At 48.1% G+C, this 24411-nt stretch overlaps 1 protein-coding gene and 1 pseudogene across 5 annotated transcripts in view; both read right to left on the bottom strand.

Annotated features, from left to right (window-relative positions):
• LOC112619726 overlaps positions 1-17965 on the bottom strand; it is a 28151-nt pseudogene extending 10186 nt beyond the window's left edge.
• A 3678-nt stretch (positions 17966-21643) lies between these two features.
• Positions 21644-24411, bottom strand: part of NPR1 (natriuretic peptide receptor 1) — a 16771-nt gene continuing 14003 nt past the window's right edge. For 2 of the 5 annotated variants that reach the window (XM_025398948.1, XM_025398965.1), the window contains 2 exons: positions 22441-22532; positions 21644-22284 (listed from right to left, as the gene is read on the bottom strand). In XM_025398948.1, coding sequence (XP_025254733.1) covers positions 22222-22284; positions 22441-22532 — 155 coding nt within the window. In that variant the 3' untranslated portion in view covers positions 21644-22221. Of the gene's footprint in view, positions 22533-24411 lie in introns of all 5 variants that reach the window. The other 3 variants (XM_025398938.1, XM_025398956.1, XR_003121456.1) reach the window with 2 other exon arrangements.

Here is a 24411-nt window from a genome sequence, read left to right as displayed (position 1 = left end):
AAAAAAAAAAAAAAAAAAAAAAAAAAAAAAAAAAATTATTCTCTTTGGAATTTGAATGGTCCCAGAGACAGGAATTATCTTGTGAAAAAGTCCCTCCAGGTGTATTTGCATTCCTTAGTTTTCTTTTCTTTGGCACATGATGAAATTTCAAGGAAGTAACAGAAGGCAATTGTGTTTCTTTCTTTTTTTTTTTTTAGACGGAGTCTCGCTCTGTCACCCAGGCTGGAGTACAGTGGCACGATCTCAGCTCACTGCAAGCTCTGCATCCCAGGTTCACACCATTCTCCTGTCTCAGCCTTCTGAGGAGCTGGGACTACAGGCGCCTGCCACTACACCCGGTTAATTTTTTGTATTTTCTTTTTTTAGTAGAGATGGGGTTTCACTGTGTTAGCCAGGATGGTCTTGATCTCCTGACCTTGTGATCCGCCCGCCTCGGCCTCCCAGAGTGCTGGGATTACAGGTGTGAGCCACTGTGCCTGGCCGGCAATTGTGTTTCTTTTGGAAAGAAGCTTTCTTGGTCAGATCAGGAAATTCCAGAAAGAGTCCTTCCTTGAGCTTGGTGAAGGAACAAGACAAGGTTAGAAAGACCTTCATTAGGAGGCTTTTTTTTTTTTTTTTTTTGAGATGGAGTCTCCCTCTGTCATCCAGGCTGGAGTGCAGTGGCATGATCTCAGCTCACGGCAACCCCCGCCTCCCAGGTAAAAGCAATTCTCCTACCACAGCCTCCCAAGCTAATTTTGTATTTTTAGTAGAGACGGGGTTTGACCATGTTGGCAAGTGTGGCCTCTAACGCCTGACCTCGTGATCCACCTGCAGACGATCAAAGCATGTTTAAGGCCACAGCATGTTAAAGCACCAGTCTTTGGGGTATTACTTTTTGAACCCCAACAGTACATTGGTAAATTGTTGAGCAGTATCTACCAAAGCCAAACAATTGCCTATCCCATGATATAGCATTTATAAGTATATAGCTGAGAGAAATGAGTACATGTGGCTACTAAAAAGCATGTATAAGAATGGCTGGGTGTGATGGCTCCTACCTGTAATCCCAGCACTTTGGGAGGCTAAGGCGGGAGGATTGCTTGAGGCCAGGAGTTTGAGACCAGTCTGGACAACATAGTTTAACTGCCTTTGCAAAGATTATGCCTGTTTAGAGGAATCTAGCATGGCTGACTCTATCTTGCTTGTAGCCTCACAGGCTAGCTATCTTCTCTTATTCCTAGGTATAGGCCAAGCTACCCATAAGAGGAATTTAGTGCATAGCTTAATTTAAAAGCAAGGATGATAATAGTGCCTTCCTAAAACTAACCCCCTTCTTGCTCAGGGACTGAAAGCTGCCTTTATAAGACTAATGAAAGTCCACAGGATTAGGATTATGGGAGGGACGTGAATTCTGCTAAAATGTAGGCATAGTTTCTATAATCCCTTACTGTTCAGGAGTCATGTGGCCAGTGGTCTCAAGATTTGTGACTTCCCCAATTGCTCCTATAGATAACATCAGTATTGTAGAACCTAAGATTGGTCTTTTAAAATGTTTTCAGGGCAGGTGAGGTGGCTCACGCCTGTAATTCCAACACTTTAGGAGGCTTAGGTGGGCAGATCACCTGAGGACAGGAGTTCAAGACCAGCCTGGCCCACATGGTGAAACCCCATCTCTACTAAAAATACAAAAATTAGCTGGGTGTGGTGGTGCATGCCTGTATTCCCAGCTCCTCAGGAGGCTGAAACAGAAGAATCGTTTGAACCCAGGAGGCAGAGGTTGCAGTGAGCTGAGATCGCGCCGCTGCACTTCAGCCTGGGCCACAGAGCAAGACTCTGTCTCAAAAAAAAATAAAATAAGTGTTTCAGACTTCTATTAGGGGGGTGCAAAAGAAAGGGTCAAAACTGCAATTACTCTTGCACCAACCTAATACATTCTGGCTACTTACTGACCTTACCCAGACTTGTGACTCATGATATAACCAAATGGTCTTGTGCCCGCTCCCCACCACCCAGAGGCCGACTCAGCACACAAGGACATTTTTCCACACCCACATGATTATATCCCCAACAAAATAGCAGCACGCATTCCCTAGTTCCCTGCCTACCAAACTGTCTTTGAAAAACCCTAACTTTGATGATCACTTGAGGCCAGAGTTCGAGACCAGCCTAACTAACATGGCAAAACCACATCTTTACTAAAAATACAAAAAATTAACCGGGCGTGGTGGCATGAGCTTCTAGTCCCAGTCACTCAGCATGCTGAGGCATGAGAATTGCTTAAGCCGGGGAGGTGGAGGTTGCAGTGAGCCGAGATTGCATTGCTGCACTCTAGCCTGGGTGACAGAAAGAGACTGTCTCAAAAAGAAAAAAAGAAAGAGAAAGAAAGGAAAGAAGGAAAAAAGGAAGGGAAGGGCAGGAAAGGGAGAAAGAGGAAGGAAGGAAGGGATGGAGGGAGGGAGGGAGGGAGGAGGCGGTCATGGTGGCTCACGCCTATAATCCCAGCACTTTGGGAGGCCAAGGCAGCGGATCACCTGAAGTCAGGAATTCAAGACCAGCCTGACAAACATGGTGAAACCCCGTCTCTACTAAAAGTACAAAAATTAGCCGGGCGTGGTGGCTAACGCCTGTAATCCCAGCTACTCAGGAGGCTGAGGCAGGAGAATCGCTTGAACCTGGGGAGGTGGAGGTTGCACTGAGTCAAGATCGCGCTATTGCATTCCAACCTGGGCGACAAGAGTGAAACTCCGTCAAAAATAAAAATAAAAATAAAAATAAAAACAGAAAGGCCCTAACCTTCTAGCCTTCAGGGAGGCTGATTTGAGTGATAACTCTGATTTTTTTTTTTTTTTTGAGACGGAGTCTCGCTCTGTCGCCCAGGCTGGAGTGCAGTGGCCGGATCTCGGCTCACTACAAGCTCCGCCTCCCGGGTTTACGCCATTCTCCTGCCTCAGCCTCCCGAGTAGCTGGGACTACAGGCGCCCACCACCTCGCCCGGCTAGTTTTTTTGTATTTTTTGGTAGAGACGGGGTTTCACCATGTTAGCCAGGATGGTCTCGATCTCCTGACCTCGTGATCCGCCCGTCTCGGCCTCCCAAAGTGCTGGGATTACAGGCTTGAGCCACCGCGCCCGGCCGATAACTCTGTACTACACGGCTGACCTTGCATTGATTAAACTCTTTATTGCAATAACAGGGTCTCAGTGGATTGGTTTCATGTGTTCAGTGGCCAGAAGAACCCACTGGGGAATTACAATAGCCAGACACCATCTCTCTAAAAAACAAACAAACAAAGTTATCTATGTCAATAAAAGTAAGAATAAGTTGGGCGCGGTGGCTCACCCTGTAATCCCAGCACTTTGGGAGGAAAAGGTGGGCAGATCACGAGGTCAAGAGATCGAGACAATCCTGGCCAACATGGTGAAACCCTGTCTCTACTGAAAATAGAAAAATTAGCTGGGCGTGGTGGCACACGCCTGTCGTCCCAACTATTAGGGAGGTTGAGGCAGAAGAATCACTTGAACCTGGGAGGCAGAGGTTGCAGTGAGCCGAGATCATGCCACTGCACTCCAGCCCAGTGGCAGAGAGAGACTCCACCTAAAAAAAAAAAAGTAAGAAGAATGATTATGTCTAAGGGGTTGAGGGTCAGGGGAGGTACTGATTAGGAGGGACAAGAAAGAACCTCTGAGGTGTTGGGAACAATCCTATCTTTTCCTGGGTGATGGTTATATGAATGTATACACATGTAAAACTTTATTGAGCTGTACACTTTATGTATGGTTTTTATGTTTGTTTGTTTTGTTTTGTTTTTGAGACAGAGTCTCGCTCTGTTGCCCAGGCCATAGTGCAGTGGAGTGATCTCCACTCACTGCAACCTCCGCATCCCAGGTTCAAGCTATTCTCCTGCCTCAGCCTCCCAAGTAGCTGAGATTACAGGTGCCCACCACTACGCCCGGCTAATTTTTTGTATTTTTAGTAGAGACAGGGTTTCACCGTGTTGGCCAGGCTGATCTTGAACTCCTAACCTTGTGATTCGCCTGCCTCAGCCTCCCAAAGTGCTGGGATTACAAGCGTGAGCCATCACGCCCAGCTTGGTTTTTTTTTTGTTTGTTTTGTTTTTTGAGATGGAGTTTCGCTCTTGTTGCCCAGGCTGGAGTGCAATGGCGTGATTTTGGCTCACTGTACCCTCTACGTCCCAGGTACAAGTGATTCTCCTGTCAGAGCCTCCCAAGTAGCTGGGATTACAGGCATGTGCCACCACGCCCGGCTAATTTTTGTATTTTTAGTAGAGATGGGGTTTCACCATGTTGGTCAGGCTAGTCTCGAACTCCTGACCTCAGATGATCCACCCGCCTTGGCCTCCCAAAGTGCTGGGATTACAGGGGTGAGCCACTGCACCCAGACTTACCTCACTTTTTTAAAAATTGAGCAAATAAAGCTAAACCGAGGTACCACTTTTTATCTGTCAGGTTGACAAAAATCCCAATTTTGATATAGGAGTTAAGAAAATGGCGGGGCGCAGTGACTCACGCCTGTAATCCCAGCACTTTGGGAGACCAAGGCAGGTGGATCATCTGAGGTTAGGATTTCGAGACTAGCCTGGTCAACATAGTGAAATCCCATCTCTACTAAAAATACAAAAATTAGCCAGACCTGGTGACATGGGCCTGTAATCCCAGCTACCTGGGAGGCTGAGGCAGGAGAATTGCAGAAACCTGGGAGGCAGAGGCTGCAGTGAGCTGAGATTGTGCTACTGCACTCCAGCCTGGGCAACAGAGCAAGATTCTGTCTTAAAATTAAAAACAAAGGCCGGGCGCAGTGGTTCACGCCTGTAATCCCAGCACTTTGGGAGGCCGAGGTGGGCGGATCATGAGGTCAGGAGATCGAGACCATCTTGGCTAACACGGTGAAACCCTGTCTCTACTAAAAATACAAAAATTAGCGGGGCGTGGTGGCAGGTGCCTGTAGTCCCAGCTACTTGGGAGGCTGAGGCAGGAGAATGGCGTGAACCCGGGAGGTGGAGCTTGCAGTGAGCCAAAATCGCGCCACTGCACTCCAGCCTGGGCAACAGAGCGAGACTCTGTCTCAAAAAAAAAAAAAAAAGAATCTACTTAGGCAGATAGTGAGGGTATAGGAGTCCTCGGTAAGGTTCTCCTTTTATTTTTATTTATTTATTTATTTGTTTGTTTGTTTATTTATTTATTTTTCAGATGGAGTTTGACTCTTGTTGCCCAGGCTGGAGTGCAACGGCACGATCTCAGCTCACTGCAGCCTCTGCTTCCTGGGTTCAAGCAATTTTCCTGTCTCAGCCTCCCGAGTAGCTGGGATTACAGGTGCATGCCACCACGCCCAGCTAATTTTTGTATTTTTTTTAGTGCAGACAGGGTTTCATCATTTCGGTCAGGCTGGCACACTCCTGACCTCGGGTTATCCGCCTTCCTCAGCCTCCCAAAGTGCTGGGATTACAGGCGTGAGTCACTGTGCCTGGCCATTATTATTATTATTATTATTATTGAGAAGGAATCTCACTCTGTCACCCAGGCTGGAGTGCAGCGGCCGATCTTGGCTCCCTGCAACTTCTGCTTTTGGGTTCAAGTGATTCTCCTGCCTTAGCCTCCTGAGTAGCTGGGAATACAGGCGCATACCACCACGCCTGACTAATTTTTGTATTTTTAGTAGAGACGGGGTTTCACCATTTTGGTCAGGCTGGTCTTGAACTCCTGACCTCAAGTGATCTACCTACCTCGGCCTCCCAAAGTGCTGGGATTACAGGCGTGAGCCACCATGCCCGGCCTATTTATTTATTTATTTTCGAGATGGAGTCTTGTTCTGTCACCCAGGCTGGAGTGCAGTGGCAGGATCTCAGCTCACTGCAACCTCCGCCTCCCGGGTTCAAGTGATCCTCTGCCTCAGCCTCCCTAGTAGCTGGGGTTACAGGCACGTGCCATCACACCTGGCTAATTTTTGTATTCTTAGCAGAAACGAGGTTTCACCATTTTGGCCATGCTGGTCTCGAACTCTTGACCTTGTGATCCACCTGCCTCAGCCTCCCAAAGTGCTGGGATTACTGGCATGAGCCACCAGGAGGGTCTCCTTTTAATGAAAAGCAGCCCCGAATCATTTTGCGTTCTAACAAAGAGCAGCCTGTAAAATCGAGCTGCAGACATAGATGCCGGCAGTTGTGCCAATCATGTTCAAAATGGCGGTTCCATCTTTCCTTCCCTTTGTCAGCCACAGTGTACATACAGTAAGGAGCAGAAAATATGGCGCCTGCCAAGGGGAGAGTTCATTTGCATAATAAGATTAGGGTGGGGTGGCCAACCTTCCCCTCATGCTGTATAAACGTCACACCTGATTGAACCGATTTGATTTACCTGCGTAAATCAGACATCACCTTCTCAAGCCTGCCTATAAAACCCGGCGAACTCTGCTGCCGGCCAGTCTTTTCCTTTGGGAAGCCCCTATTTCTTGCTAGAGAGAGAGCTGTTCTTTCTCTTTCTTTCTGCAGCCTCCGTCTCCCGGGTTGCAGGAGCAAAAAAGCTAAACTGAGGTATCACTAAACTCCTCCTGTGTGTATGTGTACTAAATTTTCTTGGTAGGAGACGACGAAACTCGGATATTTACCCCAGGCAACGAAGCCACTTTAGTTTGATACTGTTGTCAAAGTTTTGGGGAATTAGTCACTATCATGCATTGCTGGCAGGTGTGTAAATTGTTAAACCCTATATAAGGTCAATTTGGAATAGATATAAAAGTAACAAATGCATATTATATCTTTTGACTCACTAATCCCATTTCTAGGAGTTTATCTTACAGAGATACTGAATGAAACATAGATATAACACATTAGGTATGGGATTAGACATAGCATTTATATAATAGTGAAAGATTAAAAATATATAAATGGGCTAGGCACAGTGGCTCACGCCTGTAATCCCAGCACTTTGGGAAGCCAAGTCAGGATTGCTTGAGGCCAGGAGTTCAAGACCAGCCTGGGCAAAATAATGAGACAGTGACTCTACAAAAAAAATTTTTTTTTTTTTTCTTCGAGACGGAGTCTCGCGCTGTGTCACCCAGGCTGGAGTGCAGTGGCGCGATCTCGGCTCACTGCAAGCTCCGCCTCCCAGGTTCAGGCCATTCTCCTGCCTCAGCCTCCGAGTAGCTGGGACTACAGGCGCCCGCCACCACGCCCGGCTAGTTTTTTGTATTTTTAGTAGAGACGGGGTTTCACCATGTTAGCCAGGATGGTCTCGATCTCCTGACCTCGTGATCTGCCCGCCTCGGCCTCCCAAAGTGCTGGGATTACAGGCTTGAGCCACCGCGCCCGGCCAACAAAAAAATTTAAAAACATGGTATTGCATGCCAGTAGTCCCAGCTACTTGGGAGTCTGAGGCGGGAGGACCACTTGAGCCCAGAAGTTCAATCTGTAGTGTGTTGTAATCATGCCATTGCACTTCAGCCTGGGTGACAGAGTGAGACCTGTCTCAAAATAAAAAGAAATAAAATAAATAAAAATAAACTTCAGATGGGCCAGGCACAGTGGTTCACGCCTGTAATCCCAGCATTTTGGGAGGCCGAGGCGGGCGGATCACAAGGTCTGGAGATCCAGACCATCCTGGCTAACACAATGAAACCCCGTCTCTACTAAAAATACAAAAAAAATTAGCAGGGCATGGTGGAGGGCACCTGTAGTCCCAGCTACTGGGGAGGCTGAGACAGGAAAATGGCATGAACCCGGGAGGCTGAGCTTGCAGTGAGCTGATATCGTGCCACTGCACTACAGCCTGGGCGATAGAGCAAGACTCCATCTCTAAATAAATAAATAAATAAATAAATAAATAAATAAATAAAAATAAATAAACAAACTTCATTTGATTTCTCTAGAGAAAAGATTGAACTTTTTATCTTTCTTTTTTCTCCATAAAAAACGATACTATGGGCTGGGCACAGTGGCTTATGCCTGTAATCCCAGAACTTTGGGAGGCTGAGGCAGGCAGATCGCTTGAGCCCAGGAGTTCGAGACCAGCCTGGGCAACATGAAAAAACCCCATCTTTACTAAAAATACAAAAAAATTAGCTGGGCGTGGTGGTGGGCACCTGTAATCCCAGCTACTCCGGAGGCTGAGGCAGAAGAATCGCTTGAATCGGGGAGACAGAGGTTGCAGTGAGCCGAGATCGCGCCACTGCACTACAACCTGGGTGACAGAGTGAGACTCTGTCCCCCCCCCAAAAAAAAAAAAGTCTAAAAATTAGACAGGGGTGTGTGCCTGCGGTCCCAGCTACTCAGGAGGCTGAGGTGAAAGGATTGCTTGAGCCTGAGTGATTGAGGCTGTAGTGAGCTATGATTATGCCACTAGACTCCAGCCTGGGTGACACAGCAAGATCCTGTCTGAAAAAGAAAGAAAATGGTATTACAAAATCATTATTATATGAAATAACAATCAGAGTATGCAATGAGAAAAGTAGGAGTTTGAGCTGTACAGTGTCTGGCAGAAAATAGAAAAACTTTTAAAAACTTTTTTAAAAAGGAAAGAAGAGAAAGGTAGTAGTTAGTATTATAGAAGTGAGATGGGTAGTTACTAATAAAGATATCCTTCTAGATTGTGAGATGTTTGGATTTTTGTCAGCTTTTTGAAATTTGTAATTTCTTTTCACTTTCTAATGAAATATTTATTTCATAACAATTTTTTTTTTTTTTTTTTGAGATGGACTCTTGCTCTGTCGCCAGGCTGGAATGCAGTGATGCGGTCTCCTGTGTTCAAGCGATTCTCACGTCTCAGCCTCCTGAGTAGCTGAGGTTACAGGCACACATCACCACACCCAGATAATTTTTGTATTTTTAGTAGAGATGGGGTTTCACCATGTTAGCTAGGATGGTCTCAATCTCCTGACCTTGTGATCCGCCTGCCTCGGCCTCCCAAAGTGCTGAGATTGCAGGCTTCAGCCACCGCGCCCAGCCTGTATTCTTTTTTAAAAAGGGGGACCCACCAAACTGTGTAAACTCCAAGTCCCACAAAACCTGGATCCACCCTGGCTTGGGCCAGCTACAGAGGGACTTTGAGGAGACAGTAAAACTGTCCACTGGAGTTTTTAAATAAAACAAAACAAAAACAAAAACTGATCTCTATGTGACATATCCCTCCTTTCCCCCAAATTCTGTATGAAATATTTAGCAAAACAGCTATTTTTTAACTTTAAAATTTAACAGAGAACCAGGTGGAAGAGACTTAGATTAACAGGAGCAATGTGAGAAATTCTGCGGGGGTAGAGGGAGGAGTGTATGTGTGGCCACAAGTTCCATAATAGGTAGGGAGGTGACAATTGCCTGCTCTCTGCATTCCTCAGGCTGCACCTGGAAGATTCTGCCCCAGATAAGGGGCAGGTTGTCAAAGGGACATGGACAAACTAGGGCAAACCCACAGGCACTCACCCAGAGTGATAAAGAGTTTGGAGTCAGAGCCTGGAGATTTCTTTCTTTCTCTTTTCCTTCCTTCCTTTCCTTCCTTTCCTCCCTTCCTCCCTTCCTCCCTTCCTCTCTTTCTCTCTTTCTTTCTCTTCCTTCCTTCTTTTTTTTCTTCTCTTCCCTTTTCTTTTTTTCTTCCTCTCCCTTCCTTCCTTCCTTTCTTTCTTTCTCTTTCTTTCTTTTTCCTTCTTTCTTTCTTTTCTTTCTTTCTCTTTTCTTTTCCCTCCCTCACCCCTCCCTTCCTCCCTCCCCCTCTTCCTTCCTCTTTCTCTCTCTTCTCTCTCTCTCTTTTTTTTTTTTTTGATAGTCTCCATATTTCCCAGGCTGATCTTGAACTATTGGCTTCAAGGAATCCTCCTGCCTTGGCTTCCCAAAGTGCTGGGATTACAGGTTTGAACCACATGCCTAGCCAAGATCTTGGAGAAATGTCTCAAGAAACTACAGATGAGCTTTGACTTACTATTTTTCTTTTATTTTTATTTTTATTTTTTTTTGAGATGGAGTTTCACACTTGTTGCCCAGGCTTCAGTGCAATGGCACGATCTCAGCTCACCTCAACCTCCACCTCCTTGGTTCAAGCAATTCTCCTGCCTCAGTCTCCCAAGTAGCTGGGATTACAGGCATGCACCACCACGCCCAGCTAATTTTGTATTTTTAGTAGAGACGGGGTTTCTCCATGTTGGTCAGGCTGGTCTTGAACTCCCGACCTCACGTGATTCGCCCGCTTCAGCCTCCCAAAGTGCTGTGATTACAGGCATGAGCAACCGTGCCTGGCTAATATTTAATTTTTAATTATTATGGATACTTGCTAGTTGTACTAAATGTATTTTCTTTTTTTTTTTTTTTTTTTTCTTTTTTGAGACAGTCTCGCTCTGTCACCCAGGCTGGAGTGCAGTGGCCGGATCTCGGCTCACTGCAAGCTCCGCCTCTCGGGTTCACGCCATTCTCATGCCTCAGCCTCCCGAGTAGCTGGGACTACAGGCGCCCGCCACCTCGCCCGGCTAGTTTTTTGTATTTTTTAGTAGAGACGGGGTTTCACCGTGTTAGCCAGGATGGTCTCGGCCTCCCAAAGTGCTGGGATTACAGGCTTGAGCCACCGCGCCTGGCCTAAATGTATTTTCAATTTATAATACTTTCAATTTAGGATGGACATATTGGGATGTAACTCCATCACCCATAAGTCAAAGAGCATCTGTAGTGATGTTGTACTGCTGAGACTCCAAATGGAGGGGTAGGAGGGGGGCGGGCACTGTTGTTAGAAGAGACAACGGACCTCTGCCTACTTAGAAAAGACAGTGCTGGGCCTGGTGCAGTGGCTCATGGCTGTAATCGCAGCAGTTTGGGTGGTCAAGGTGAGCAAATCGCTCGAGCCCAGAAGTTCAAGACCAGCCTGGCCAACATGGCAAAACCCCATCTCTACAAAAAACACAAAAATTAGCCAGGTGTGGTGGTGTGGGCCTGTAGTTTCAACTACTTGGGAGGCTAAGATGGGAGGATCACTTGAGCCCAGGAAGTGGAGGTTGCAGTGAGCCGAGAAGGCATCCCTGCACTCCAGCCACTGTACTCCAGCCTGGGTGACAGAAGGAAACCCTGTCTCAAAAAAAAAAAAAAAAAAAAAAAAAGCCAGTGCTATGCAGGGCAGGTGGGCTCCAAAACTGGGGCTTAGCCTGGGAGGGTTCTTGGTCTCCCCCAGGAAAGAATTCAAAGGTGAGCCAGTGGTATTAAACTGCAACTTTTAATTGAAGCGGCAGGGTACAGCAGCAGCACAGGTGCTGCTCCTTGGGGAGCACAGCTACCCCATAGGCAGTGTACCCAGAGTAGCAGCTCAAAGGCAGTTTGCAGTCATATTTATAACTCACTTTTTTGTTGTTGTTGTTGTTGTTTTTGTTTTTTGAGATGGAGTCTTGCTGTGTCACCTAGGCTGGACTACAGTGATGAGATCTCAGCTCACTGCCTCCTGGGTTCAAGCGATTCTCCTGACTCAGCCTCCAGAATTGCTGAGATTACAGGTGTGCACCACCACTCCCGGCTAATTTTTATATTTTTAGTAGAGATGAGGTTTTACCATGTTGGCCAGGCTGGTCTGGAACTCCTGACCTAAAGTGATCTGCCTGCCTCGGCCTCCCAAAGTGCTGGGATTACAGGCGTGAGCCACCTCACCCAGTCTATAACTTACTTTTAATTACATGCAAATTAAGAAGTGGGCTATGCAGAAATTTCTAGGAAAAGGTTGGTAATTTTCAGGCCATCAGGTTGTTGCAATGGAAAGGGGCGGAAATATCCCAGTGTTGCCATGGCAATGGTGAACTGACAGGGCACACTGTTGGGCATGTCATGGAAAGCTGCTTCTCTTCAGTCTGTTTTAGCAAGTCGTCAACTTGGTCCTGTTTCTGAGCCCCACCTACTGAGTTAAGTCCTGCCCGCTACCTCTCTAGGACCATTGGAAGAGGTGGGGAACCAGTCTGGCTTTTCTATAAATGTGAAAGGCATTTATATTAAATACCTAACATCAAACAATTTTTTTTTTTTTGAGACGGAGTCTCGCTCTGTCGCCCAGGCTGGAGTGCAGTGGCCGGATCTCAGCTCACTGCAAGCTCCGCCTCCTGGGTTCACGCCATTCTCCGGCCTCAGCCTCCCGAGAAGCTGAGACTACAGGTGCCCACCACCTCGCCCGGCTAGTTTTTTGCATTTTTTTTTTAGTAGAGATGAGGTTTCACCGTGTTAGTCAGGATGGTCTCGATCTCCTGACCTCATGATCCACCCGTCTTGGCCTCCCACAGTGCTGGGATTACAGGCTTGAGCCACCGCGCCCAGCCTCATCAAACAATTTGTAATTAACATTGGAATGATGTTCATCAGACTTTTTTACATTTTATTTTCATTTTTTATTTTTTTGAGACAGGGTCTCACTCTGTAGCCCAGGCTGGAGTGTGGTGGCAGGATCTCAGCTCACTGCAACCTCTGCTTCCCAGGCTCAAGCAATCCTCCAACGCCAGCCTCCCTGGTAGCTGGGACTATAGGCACGTGCCACTGTGCCAGGGTAAATTTTTTTTTTTTTTTTGAGACGGAGTTTCACTCTTGTTGCCCAGGCTGGAATGCAATGGCACGATCTTGGCTCACTGCAACCTCTAGCTCCTGGGTTCAAGCAATTCTCCTGTCTCAGCCTCCTGAGTAGCTGGGATTACAGGTGCCCGCCACCACGCCTGGCTAATTTTTGTATTTTTAATAGAGATGGGATTTTGCCACGTTGTCCAATCTGCTCTCGAAATTTTGACCTCAGGTGATTTGCCCACCTCGGCCTCCGAAAGTACTGGGATTACAGCCCTGAGCCACTGTGCCCAGCCTTAATTTTTTGTATTTTTAGTAGAGACAGGATTTTGCCATGTTGCCCAGGCTGGTCTCGAACTCCTGAGCTCAAGTGATCCATCTACTTCTGCCTCCCAAAGTGCTGGGATTACAAGGGTGAGCCACCGTGCCTGGCCTTATTTTTAGTTTTTTAATTTTTTAAAAATGCGGGTTTGGGCCGGGCGCGGTGGCTCAAGCCTGTAATCCCAGCACTTTGGGAGGCCGAGATGGGCGGATCACGAGGTCAGGAGATCGAGACCATGCTGGCTAATACGGTGAAACCCCGTCTCTACTAAAAAATACAAAAAATTAGCCGGGCGAGGTGGCGGGCGCCTGTGGTCCCAGCTACTCAGGAGGCTGAGGCGGGAGAATGGCGTGAACCCAGGAGGCGGAGCTTGCAGTGAGCTGAGATCCGGCCACTGCACTCCAGCCTGGGCGACAGAGCGAGACTCCGTCTCAAAAAAAAAAAAAAAAAAAATGCGGGTTTGGCCAGGCGTGGTGGCTCATGCCTGTAATCCCAGAACTTTGGGATGCCAAGGCAGGTGGGTCACCTGAGGTCAGGAGTTTGAGACCTGCCTGGCCAACATGTTGAAACTAAAAATACAAAATCAGCCAGGTGTGGTGGCGCCCACCTGTAATCCCAGCTACTTGGGAGGCTGAAGCAGGAGAATCACTTGAACCCCGGAAGCGGAGGTTGTAGTGATCTGAGATCACACCACGGCACTCCACCCTGGGCCACAGGGCAAGTCTCAAAAAAAAAAAAAAAAAAAAAATTCAGGGTCTTGCTCTATTGCCGAGGCTGGAGTGCAGTGGCTATTCATAGGCTGGATCCCATTACTGATTAGCATGGAAATGTTGACCTACTCTGTTTTTGATATGGGCCAGTTTACCCCTCGTAAGGCAAGCTGGTGGTCTCCTGCTCCCAGGAAATCACCAGATTGATGCCCAATGTGGTGGGGACACCTGATTGCATAGTGCACTACAGCCCAGAACTTCAGCACTCAAGTGATCCTCCCGCCTCCCCACCCCAAGTAACTGGGCCTACAGGCATATACTACCAGGCCTGGCCAAATATTAACAAATACTATATTTATAATTGTAGAGACAGGGTCTTGCTATATTGCTTAGGCTTGTCTCAAACTCCTGGGCTTCAAATGATCCTCCTGCCTTGGCCTCCCAACATGCTGGGATTATAGATGTAAACCACCATGCACTGCCAATAATGACTATTTTGATGTCAGAATCTTAGGTGATTTTTTTTTTTTTTTTTTGTAAGTCTGCGTCTCACTGTGTACCCAGGCTGGAGTGCAGTGGCATGATCATGGCTCACTGTAACCTTGAACTCCTGGGTTCAAGGGATCCTCCTGCCTCAGCCTATTGAATAGCTAGGACTACAGGCATGTGCCACCACACCTGGCTAATTTTTTTTTTTTTCTTCTGTAGAGATGAGGTCTTGTTATATTGCCCAGGTTGGTTTTGAACTCCTGTCCTCAAATAATCCTCTTGCCTGGGCCTTCAAAGTGTTGAGATTATGGGTGTGAGCCACCATGCCTGGTCTCTTAGGTGATTTTTTATTTCTTCTCTGTAATTCCTTTTCTAAGTGTATGTTATTTCTAGAAATAATAAGGTCACTAATCTTTTTATTTATTTATTTATTTTGAGATGGAGTCTTGCTCTGTTGCACAGGCTGGAGTGCAGTGGCACAATCTAGGCTCACTGGAATCTCTGCCTCCAGGGTTCAAGCGATTCTTCTGCCTCAGCCTCCCAAGTAGCTGGGACTACAGGCTGGTGCCACCATGCCTGGCTAATTTTTGTGTTCTTAGTAGAGATGGGGTTTTGCCATGTTGGCCAGGCTGGTCTTGAACTCTTGATCTCATGATCCACCCACCTCGGCCTTCCAAAGTGCTGGGATTACAGGTGAGCGCCACCTCACCCTGCCCAAGGTCATTAATCTTAAAAAAAAAAAGAAGAAGCTAGGCCTGGTGACTCACGCCTGTAATCCCAGCACTTTGGGAGACCAAGGCAGGCAGATCACAAGGTCAAGAGTTCGAGACCAGCCCGGCCATCACGGCAAAATTGCGTCTCTACTAAGAATACAAAAATTAGCCGGGTATGGGGGCACGAGATGGTAGTCCCAGCTACTCGGGAGGCTGAGGCAGGAGAATTGCTTGAACCCGGGAGGCGGAGGTTGCAGTAAGCAGAGATTGTGCCACTGCACTCCAGCCTGGGCAACAGAGTGAGACTCAGTCTCAAAAACAAACAAACAAACAACAACAACAAAAAACTCGACCAGGTGTGGTGGCTCACACCTGTAATCCCAGCACTTTGGGAGGCTGAGGTGGGCAGATCACCTGAGGTCAGGAGTTCGAGACCAGCCTGGCCAACATGGCAAAACCCCATCTCTACTAAAAATACAAAAAAATTAGCCAGGCGTGGTGGTGTGCCTGTAATCCTAGCTGCTCTGGAGCCTGAGGCAAGATAATCGCTTGAACCTCGGAGTCGGAGGTTGCAGTGAGCTGAGATCATGCCACTGCACTCCAGCCTGGGTGGCAAGAGTGGGACTCCGTCTCAGAAAAGAAAAGCCTCTTTTAGATACATGTGGTCTCCAAAGTTCTAATTCAGCTNTTTTTTTTTTTTTTTTTTTTTGAGACAGAGTTGCCCTCTTGTTGCCCAGGCTGGAGTGCAATGGCGCGATCTGGGCTCACTGCAACCTCTGCCTCCCTGGTTCAAATGATTCTCCTGCCTCAGCCTCCCCACTAGCTGGGATTACAGGCATGCGCCACCATGCCTAGCTAATTTTTTTTTTTTTTTTTTTTTTTTTGTATTTTTAGTAGACACAGGGTTTCTCCATGTTGGTCAGGCTGGTCTCAAATTCCTGACCTCAGGTGATCCGCCTACCTTGGCCTCCTAAAGTGCTGGGATTACAAGCATGAGCCATCACGCCCGGCCTAATCTGTACTTTTTCTAATACAAAGATTTTTAGATCTTACTAATATCTCTCATTAAGGGGTTCAATCAGGTGCTGCATTTCACTTTCAACTATTCCCCAGACATAAGCAACTCCTTAAATCTAGCATTATGGGCCAGGTACATTGGCTCACACCTGTAATCCCAGCACTTTGGGAGGCCAAGGCGGGTGGATCTCTTGAGGCCAGGAGTTTGAATCAACCCTTGGCAACATAGTGAAACTTTATCCCTACTAAACTTTTTAAAAATTAGCTGGGGGCCAGGCATGGTGGCTCACGCCTGTAATTCTAGCACTTTGGAAGGCCAAAGCAGGTGGATCACCTGAAGTCAGACCAGCCTGGCCAACATGGCGAAACCCCATCTCTACTAAAAATACAAAAATAAAATACAAAAATTAGGCCAGGCGTGGCAGCTCATGCCTGTAATCCCAGCACTCTGGGAGGCCAAGGCAGGCGGATCACGAGGTCAGGAGCTTGAGACCAGCCTGACCAACATGGTGAAACCCTGCCTCTACTAAAAATACAAAAATTAGAGGCCGAGCACAGTGGCTCATGCCTGTAATCCCAGCACTTTGGGAGGCCGAGGTGGGCAGATCACGAGGTCAGGAGATGGAGACCATCCTGGCTAACACGGTGAAACCCTGTCTTTACTAAAAATACAAAAAATTAGCTGGGTGTGGTGGCGGGCACCTGTAATCCCAACTACTCAGGAGGCTGAGGCAGGAGAATGGCATGAACCTGGGAGGCAGAGCTTGAAGTGCGCCGAGATTGCGCCACTGCACTCCAGCCCAGGTGACAGAGCGAGACTCTGTCTCAAAAAAACAAAAAAAATATCAAAAAAACAAAAAGTAGCCGGTCATTACACACACCTGTAATCCCAGCTACTCAGGAGGCTGAGGCAGGAGAATTACTTGAACCCAGGAGGCGGAGGTTGCAGTGAGCCGAGATCACACCATTGCACTCCAGCCTGGGCGACAGAGTGAGACTCCGTCTCAATAATAATAATAATAATAATAATCATCATCATCATCTAATTAAAAATACAAAAATTAGCCAGGCTTGGTGGCAGGCACCTGAAATCCCAGCTACTCAGGAGGCTGAGGCAGGAGAATCGCTTGAACCTGGGAGGCAGAGGCTGCAGTGAGCTGAGATAATGCCATTGCACTCCAGCCTGGGTGACGGAGTGAGACTTCATCTCCCAAAAAGAAAAAAAGAATTAGCTGGTGGGGGTGGTGTGCTCCTGTAGGCCTAGCTACTCGGGAGGCTGGGGTATATGAATCACTTCACCCCAGGAGTTCTAGGTTGCAGTGAGCTAGAATTGCTCCACTGCACTCTAGCCCAGCCTAGGAGACAAAGTGAAACTCTGTCTCAAAAAAAAAAAAAAAATTCTAGCGTTATGGTTTGTATAATGTTGACTCTTAATCATACCAACAAACACTTACCTAATTGTTATTACCTGCCAGTGTTCTGAGGATGTAACAGGAATTATTAAGTCATGTAATTCTCAAAACATACCTATGAAGTAGGTTTTATGATCATTACTGAGTTACAGAATAGAAAACTGAGGGCAGAGGGAAGTTGAGTAGTTTGCACAAGGTTACATTGATTATGAGTGACAGAGCTGGGATCTAAATCCAGGCAGGCTATCTCCAGAGTCCAGTCTCTTACCCAACTTTGCACTGCCTCTCATTTGATAGAGGAGTGTAATTGTGCCAGTTTTGAACACTGAGATCTGCATGGTATTTTGGCCTAGTTTTTGCCTGCCTGAAGTTTAGTGGGCTGACCTGATCATCGGACATGCAATAGCCAAGGCATACCATATGTAGTCCACATTTGGAAGCCAAAGGCAGATAGTCATGCTGGGATGATTGCATCAGTTTCAGACAGGGTGCCACTGTCACGAACAGATGTGCCTGATTATGGAATCTTCCCTTTGGAAAGGTTCTTAAAGGGCAACCAGCCTATCCTCTGACTCACTGGTGCCAGTGGATGTGGTATGGAAGTGGGTGGCTGGGGTCTTTTCCTATCTGGACTCTCTCACTACTTCTCTAACCTTGGTCTGAAGTACAGTCAAGCAGGTTTTTGCCACCACCTCCCCTGTTCCTGGCAGAATGCAGTCTGGGAGCAGGCACGGGATGTGGGCTCATCTTCCTCCAGAGCGTTCTCTCCTGGCTTTGTGCAACACCAAATTCATCCTCATCCCGACCCTTCATGTTGGTGGTAAACACCTCGCCTGGAATCTTACTTGCGTTCCAACCCAAAGAGATTAAATCTCCCTGGACAGTATTCTTCTTTATAAATAAATGGTTAATTTATTTATTTTTATAGCTCCTGCAATTTAATTAAAAAATTGACTTTCAGTCTGCAAAACTGGCCTCTGCTTAATTAGATTCCATGGATCTGTCCTGAAAGGTATAAATCTTTTTTAAAAATAATTGTTACTAAATATACTGCTATGATAAATAAATTACTCAAACCCTTTGACGTAGAGAAAAGAGCGGGTGGGGGAGGAGGTTATTTGTCTGTTTCTGTCAGCTCCATTTTTGTTCCAGGCCCTGGCCTTGTTCGGGGCTGGCTGGGCGGGGGTTCCCTCTGCACAGCCTCCAGCTGGCCCTCCCACCCGCCTGCTGAGCTGCCTTCTCAGCCCGCCCCACTCTTCTAGGGGCGTCACGTGGGCTGATGAGATAATGTATGTGAAAGCCGTTGTCAACTGCAAGGCATAATTGAATGCCAATTATTATTGTTATTCTTACCATACTCTGGGGAAACCCTGTGGCCCCCATCCCTCCCAAACGTACTAGGCGGGACAGCCCGGGAAACTGAGAGGCTAGACTGCCCCTCCCACGTGGGCGGAGGTTCCTGGCACAAGACGGTCTCCGCGGCCTGCGGGGAGGGCTTTATTGCTACCCTCCTGCCCCCTCACAAATGGCTTTCCCAGTTCTTCCTGGCTTCAGGGGCCTTCCTCCGGAAGGAAATCTCCTTAGTTCCAGTGAAAGTTCTCGGGCCGCTGAAATTATCGACTCCTTAGGCCCCTCCTCACCTCCGCCGCACAGCCCCTTCCCCTCCCGGTGCCCACAGTGGAGCCAGGCTGCCCCGGAAGGATCTGACCGGCAATTTCCTAGAATTGTGCTTCTGGAGCTCCTCAGTCGTCCACTCCCTGCCCCTCTTCCCCACCTCATTTAAGACTCCTCTCCCCAGAGCCCAACTCCCCGTAGCTGTCCCAGCTCCACCCTGATCTAACTTCCTAGGCCTCACAGCTCTCTTTATCATAGCCAGTCTCTTCAGGGGCTGTCTACTACCCTTGTAGGGGGGACCTGGGGCACGGGAGGCTACAGGGCCACCAGGGCCCATCAGGAAGTTCAGTAGCTGTGGTTGACAGGACAGCCACTCTTGGTTAGGCCTTCCCACTGCTGTTCATCCGTGGCTTGGCTGGTGAGAGGACTGAACCATGTCTGCTCCCTCTCCCAATAAATTGAGCCTGACTGGGGCCAAAAAGGGTGGGTGGGAAGCACAAAACAAGAAGAGTCACTGGACAGGAGGGGAGCAATTTGTCTTTTCTTCATCCTGAACTGCCAGCTGTGTACCACGGAGTAGTGCCACGCCAGACCTCCAAGCTCCCAGTGGCCAGCCTACGTCCAGGTCCTACAGGGTGGACTCCAGGAAGAGGCCTGGGAGGTCAGGGTAGAGACCTGCCTGCAATTGATGGATGGTCCTGAAGAAATGTCTGGCACTTTCCTCCCCCGTGGGGGTGGTGGAGCTGCAGCCACCTCTCCCCCGCATTCCTGCCTGCCTGCCTCGGAAGGAGGGGGTGAGGGGTGGGTCCAGCAAGGAAACCAGGGCTCCTGGCCCAGCTGAGAGGCATTTTGCAAACTATGACTCACATTTGTCTACACTGACATGGGGAATGGAGGAGTAGGTGGACAATCCCTAAATTTCACCTGGGTTGAAAGGCATCCATATGTTCCCACCCGACTCCCACTTCCTCCCCAGCTCCCAGGACTCTCCATTCAGTCCATATTAATTATCTGATTCCTACTGTATGCCAGCCATTGAGTAACATAACAGTTCTCAAGGTGTGGTTCACAAATCCTGGGAGTCCCCAATATTTTTTCAGGGCATAGATGAGGTCAAACGATTTTCATAATAATTCTAATACGTTATTTGCCCTTTTGACAGAGTTGACACATTGCATGGAAGTGCAAAAGCAATGGGGGCAAAACTGCTGTGGCTTTACATAAATCAAGGCAGTAGCACCCAGTTAGTATTGCATGCATTCTTCACCACTGCACATTGGAAAGGCTAGTTTCACATAAAAATGTTCTTGATAAAGCAGTCAAAAATTATTAACATGTAATGGGTTTATTATTGTTATCTTATATGAGTTAATAAATAAGGATTTGTGGCCGGGCGCAGTGGCTCACGCTTGTAATCCCAGCACTTTGGGAGGCCGAGGCAGGCGGATCACGAGGTCAGGAGATCGAGTCCATCCTGGCTAACACGGTGAAACCCCATCTTTACTAAAAATACAAAAAATTAGCTGGGCGTGGTGGCGTGCACCTGTAGTCCCAGCTGCTGGGGAGGCTGAGGCAGGAGAATGACGTGAACCTGGGAGGTAGAGCTTGCAGTGAGCCAAGATCACGCCACTGCACTCCAGCCTGGGTGACAGAGCAAGACTCCATCTCAAAAACCAAAAATAAATAAATAAAAAATAAATAAGGATTTGTTTTAATATCTACTATGGCAAATATCAATAGATATTCACATAAACAAAAGCTCTTTAGGTCCTTAATACTTTTTTTTTTTTTTTTTTGAGGTTGAGTTTCACTCATTTTGCCCAGACTGGACTGCAATGGCATGATTTCGGCTCACTGCAACCTCTGCCTCTCGGGTTCAAGCAATTCTCCTGCCTNTTTTTTTTTTTTTTTTTTTTTTTTTTGAGACGGAGTTTCGCTCTTGTTGCCCAGGCTGGAATGCAATGGCACGATCTCGGCTTACCACAACCTCTGCCTCCCAGGTTCAAGCGATTCTCCTGCCTCAGCCTCCTGAGTAGCTCAGACTACAGGCACGGGCCACCATATCCAGCTAATTTTTCTATTTTTAGTAGAGACAGGGTTTCCTTATATTGGCCAGGATGGTCTCGAACTCCTGACCTCGTGATCCACCCGCCTCAGCCTCCCAAAGTACTGGGATTACAGGTGTGAGCCACTGCGTCCGGCAACTAATTTTGTATTTTTAGTAGAGACTGGGTTTCTCCACGTTGGTCAGACAGGTCTCAAACTCCTGATCTCATGTGATTTGCCCGCCTCAGCCTCCCAAAGTACTGAGATTACAGGCGTGAGTCACCGTGCCTGGTGTTTTTTTTGGTTTTTTTTTTTGAGACAGAGTCTCCCTCTTTTGCCCAGGCTAGAGTGCAGTAGTGCCATCTTAGCTCACTTCAACCTCTGCCTCCTGGGTTCAAGAGATTCTCCTGCCTCAGCCTCCCGAGTAGCTGGGATTACAGACACATGCCACCACACCCAGCTAATTTTTGTATTTTTAGTAGAGATGGGGTTTCACCATGTTGGCCAGGCTGGTTTTGAACTCCTGATCTCAGGTGATCCATCCGCCTCAGCCTCCCAAAGTGCTGGGATTACAGGCATGAGCCACTGTGCCTGGCCAATAATAATAATTCTTAAGGGTATAAATGGGTCCTTAAACCAGTTTCAGCACTGCTGGGCAATTCATAGGCTGTTACTACTCTCAGAGCCTGCATTCCCAGCTTAAGAATCGAGTCTTTTTTTCACTTCTCCTTCTAGGCCCTTGTAGAACAAGAAGCGAGAGTCTTATTTGAAGTAGAGAGTGGAGAACTGACTGTTTTCTGGCAACCCTCTCTCCCTCAAGAAGAGACACTGTCACTGGAATAAAGATTTTAATTGTCTCTGCTCACAGTAGAAGCAAGGCATACAGGCCCCCAACCCTTCTGCACCACCCCTCTTCTCCCCTGTGCACTGTGTCTACTGCTGCGTGGAGGGGGTCGGGGAATCAGGTATTGTGGGCCAGGCCCAGATGTGGGCTCCCCTGCCCTCACTTCACCTAGTCTCTTTTCTTGTTCCCCTTCAGGTGACTATTTCTCCTCCCAATAAGTCACAGGGTAGCAAGGCTGAGGGAGGAGAGCATGGGGAGGGGAGGGGAGCAGGAATCCACAGCCCAGCCCGGCCTGAGTCCAGGTGGAGAGCAGGTGCATGTGCCTGTGTGTGTGTCCCTGTGCATGGCCGTGGGCTTGGCTCAGCCTGTAAGCTCTGAGATCCCCCCATGCCAGTCCCCTTTCAGAGGTCCTATCTGGTGTCTTCACTGGGGTCAGCACACCTGAGCTATTCAAACGACTTCCATCCTTTGGTGATGGGGCTGCTGTGGGCGAGGCTGAGGCCTGGCACCTCTGTGGCTTCTGGCACAGGGTAGGGAGGTGTGGAGGGATAGGAGAGGAGGCAGGTCAGCCTCGGGTGCTACTCCCCCGCTCCCCCAGGAGCCAGTAGGTCCGAACCTTGCCTTTGCCCTGGAGGGAAAAAGAAGAGGATGGGCTGGGGAGTGGCACATGCCCTTTCCCCAGTCAGATGAGAGGCTTAGGGATGGGAGTGGTGTTGGCTGCTTGAGAAGGGTAACTCCTTCTAGGACCCCAAAAGGTGGGGAGGACAGAGGCTTCCCCCTCTACCTTCATTTCTACATCCCCTCGAAGCTCCAGCTCGAAACCACCAAACTCCTCCAGGACAGCCTTGGTCTCAGAAGACAAGTGGATCTTCAGGGCTGGGTAGGACAGGGGAGAACGGAAGGTGAGCAATGTGGGACAGGAGAGCAGGAAAGTAGAGGCAAAAGAGACCAGGGACTGTGGGGGTGGACAGGTACCCTCTCTCCCTCTTTTCCCTCTCTAGCTCAGAGCTGCCCCACTCCCTGCATGTAGTGCGTGACATTAGCCTCTCATTTAGAACTCTGGAGCTGTGTAATCCAATACAGTAGCCACTAATCACGTGTGCCTGTTTCAACTTAAATTAATTTAAACTAAATACAGTTAAAAATTCAGGCTGGGTGCTGTGGCTTACACCTGTAATCCCAGCACTTTGGGAGGCTGAGGCAGGAGGATCACTTGAGGCCAGAAGTTGAAGACCAGCCTGGCCAATATGGCGAAACCCCATCTCTACTAAAAATACAAAAATTAGCTGGGTGTGGTGGCTCACACCTGTAATTCCAGCTACTCAGGAGGCTGAGGCAGGAGAATCACTGGAACCTGGGAGGTGGAGGTTGCAGGGAGCTGAGATTGCCCCACTGCACTCCATCCAGCCTGGGCGACAGAGCGAGACTCTGTCTCCAGAAAAAAAAAAAAAAAAAATCAGGGCCTCATTTGCACCCGTCACATTTCCAGTGATCAGTAGTCACATGTGCCTAGAGGCTACTGCATTGGACAGCACAGAATACAGAGCATTTTCATGACTGCAGAACATCCTGTTGGACAGCACTCTGGAGTGTCACTGGGCTCAACACAGCATAGTGCTTAGGAGCTGGCACTTTGGATCCTGCACTGCCTCAGTATGAACCTCAGCTTGGATACTTGCTTGGGTATGTAATATAAATTCTCTGTGCTCCTTTTCCTAATCTGTAAAATGCTGATAGTGTCAGTACCTATCTCAAAACCTTGTTGTGAGGATTAAATTCAACATCCGTAAAGTATTCAAACGGAATGTGCTACCTAGGAAGCACTATGTAACTTGTTGCTTTCACGATTTAATAAATTATACCCTCATTTTGTGGCTGAGGACCTGAGGCCCAGGGTGATCTGCCCAAGTGGCTGAGGAGGTCAGTGATGGAGTGGGGCCCAATATTGCCACACCCTCTCTTTGACCACTGTCTGAACTCACGTCCTTACTTCTGGGGTTTGCATCAATCACAGTGGCCTTGTTGTGTTTAACAGTTTCTTTCTTTTCTTTTCTTTCTTTCTTTTTTTTTTTTTTTTTTTTTGAGACAGTCTCTCTCTGTTGCCCAGGGGTGCAATCTCGAATCACTGCAACATCCACCTCCCGGGTTCAAGTGATTCTCATGTCTCAGCCTCCTGAGTAGCTGGGATTACAGGCACACGCCACCACGCCTGGCTAATTTTTTGTATTTTTAGTAGAGACAGGAGGTTCACCCATGTTGGCCAGGCTAGTCTCCAATTCCTGGCCTCAAGTGATCTGCCTGCCTTGACCTCCCAAAGTGCCGGGATTACAAGCGTCGCCGGCACCCAGAATGTTGAACAATTTCTGGCAATGTGCTCCTTGAGGACTGGACCTCAGCAAGGGGCTCTACTCTGACAGCTCCCAAAACAGTGCCCAGGGAATATCTGCCGAGGCCGGGCGCGGTGGCTCGAGCCTGTAATCCCAGCACTTTGGGAGGCCGAGATGGGCGGATCACGAGGTCAGGAGATCGAGACCATCCTGGCTAACATGGTGAAACCCCGTCTCTACTAAAAATACAAAAAACTAGCCGGGCGAGGTGGCAGGCGCCTGTAGTCCCAGCTACTCGGGAGGCTGAGGCAGGAGAATGGCGTGAACCCGGGAGGCGGAGCTTGCAGTGAGCTGAGATCCGGCCACTGTACTCCAGCCTGGGCGGCAGAGCAAGACTCCGTCTCAAAAAAAAAAAAAAAAAAAAAAAA

This window comes from Theropithecus gelada, chromosome 1 (genome assembly GCF_003255815.1).
Source record: "Theropithecus gelada isolate Dixy chromosome 1, Tgel_1.0, whole genome shotgun sequence".
Classification (NCBI taxonomy): Eukaryota; Metazoa; Chordata; class Mammalia; order Primates; family Cercopithecidae; genus Theropithecus; species Theropithecus gelada.
The sequence above is the reverse complement of the archived record's forward strand: the minus strand, read 5'-3'. Positions and strand labels throughout refer to the sequence as shown.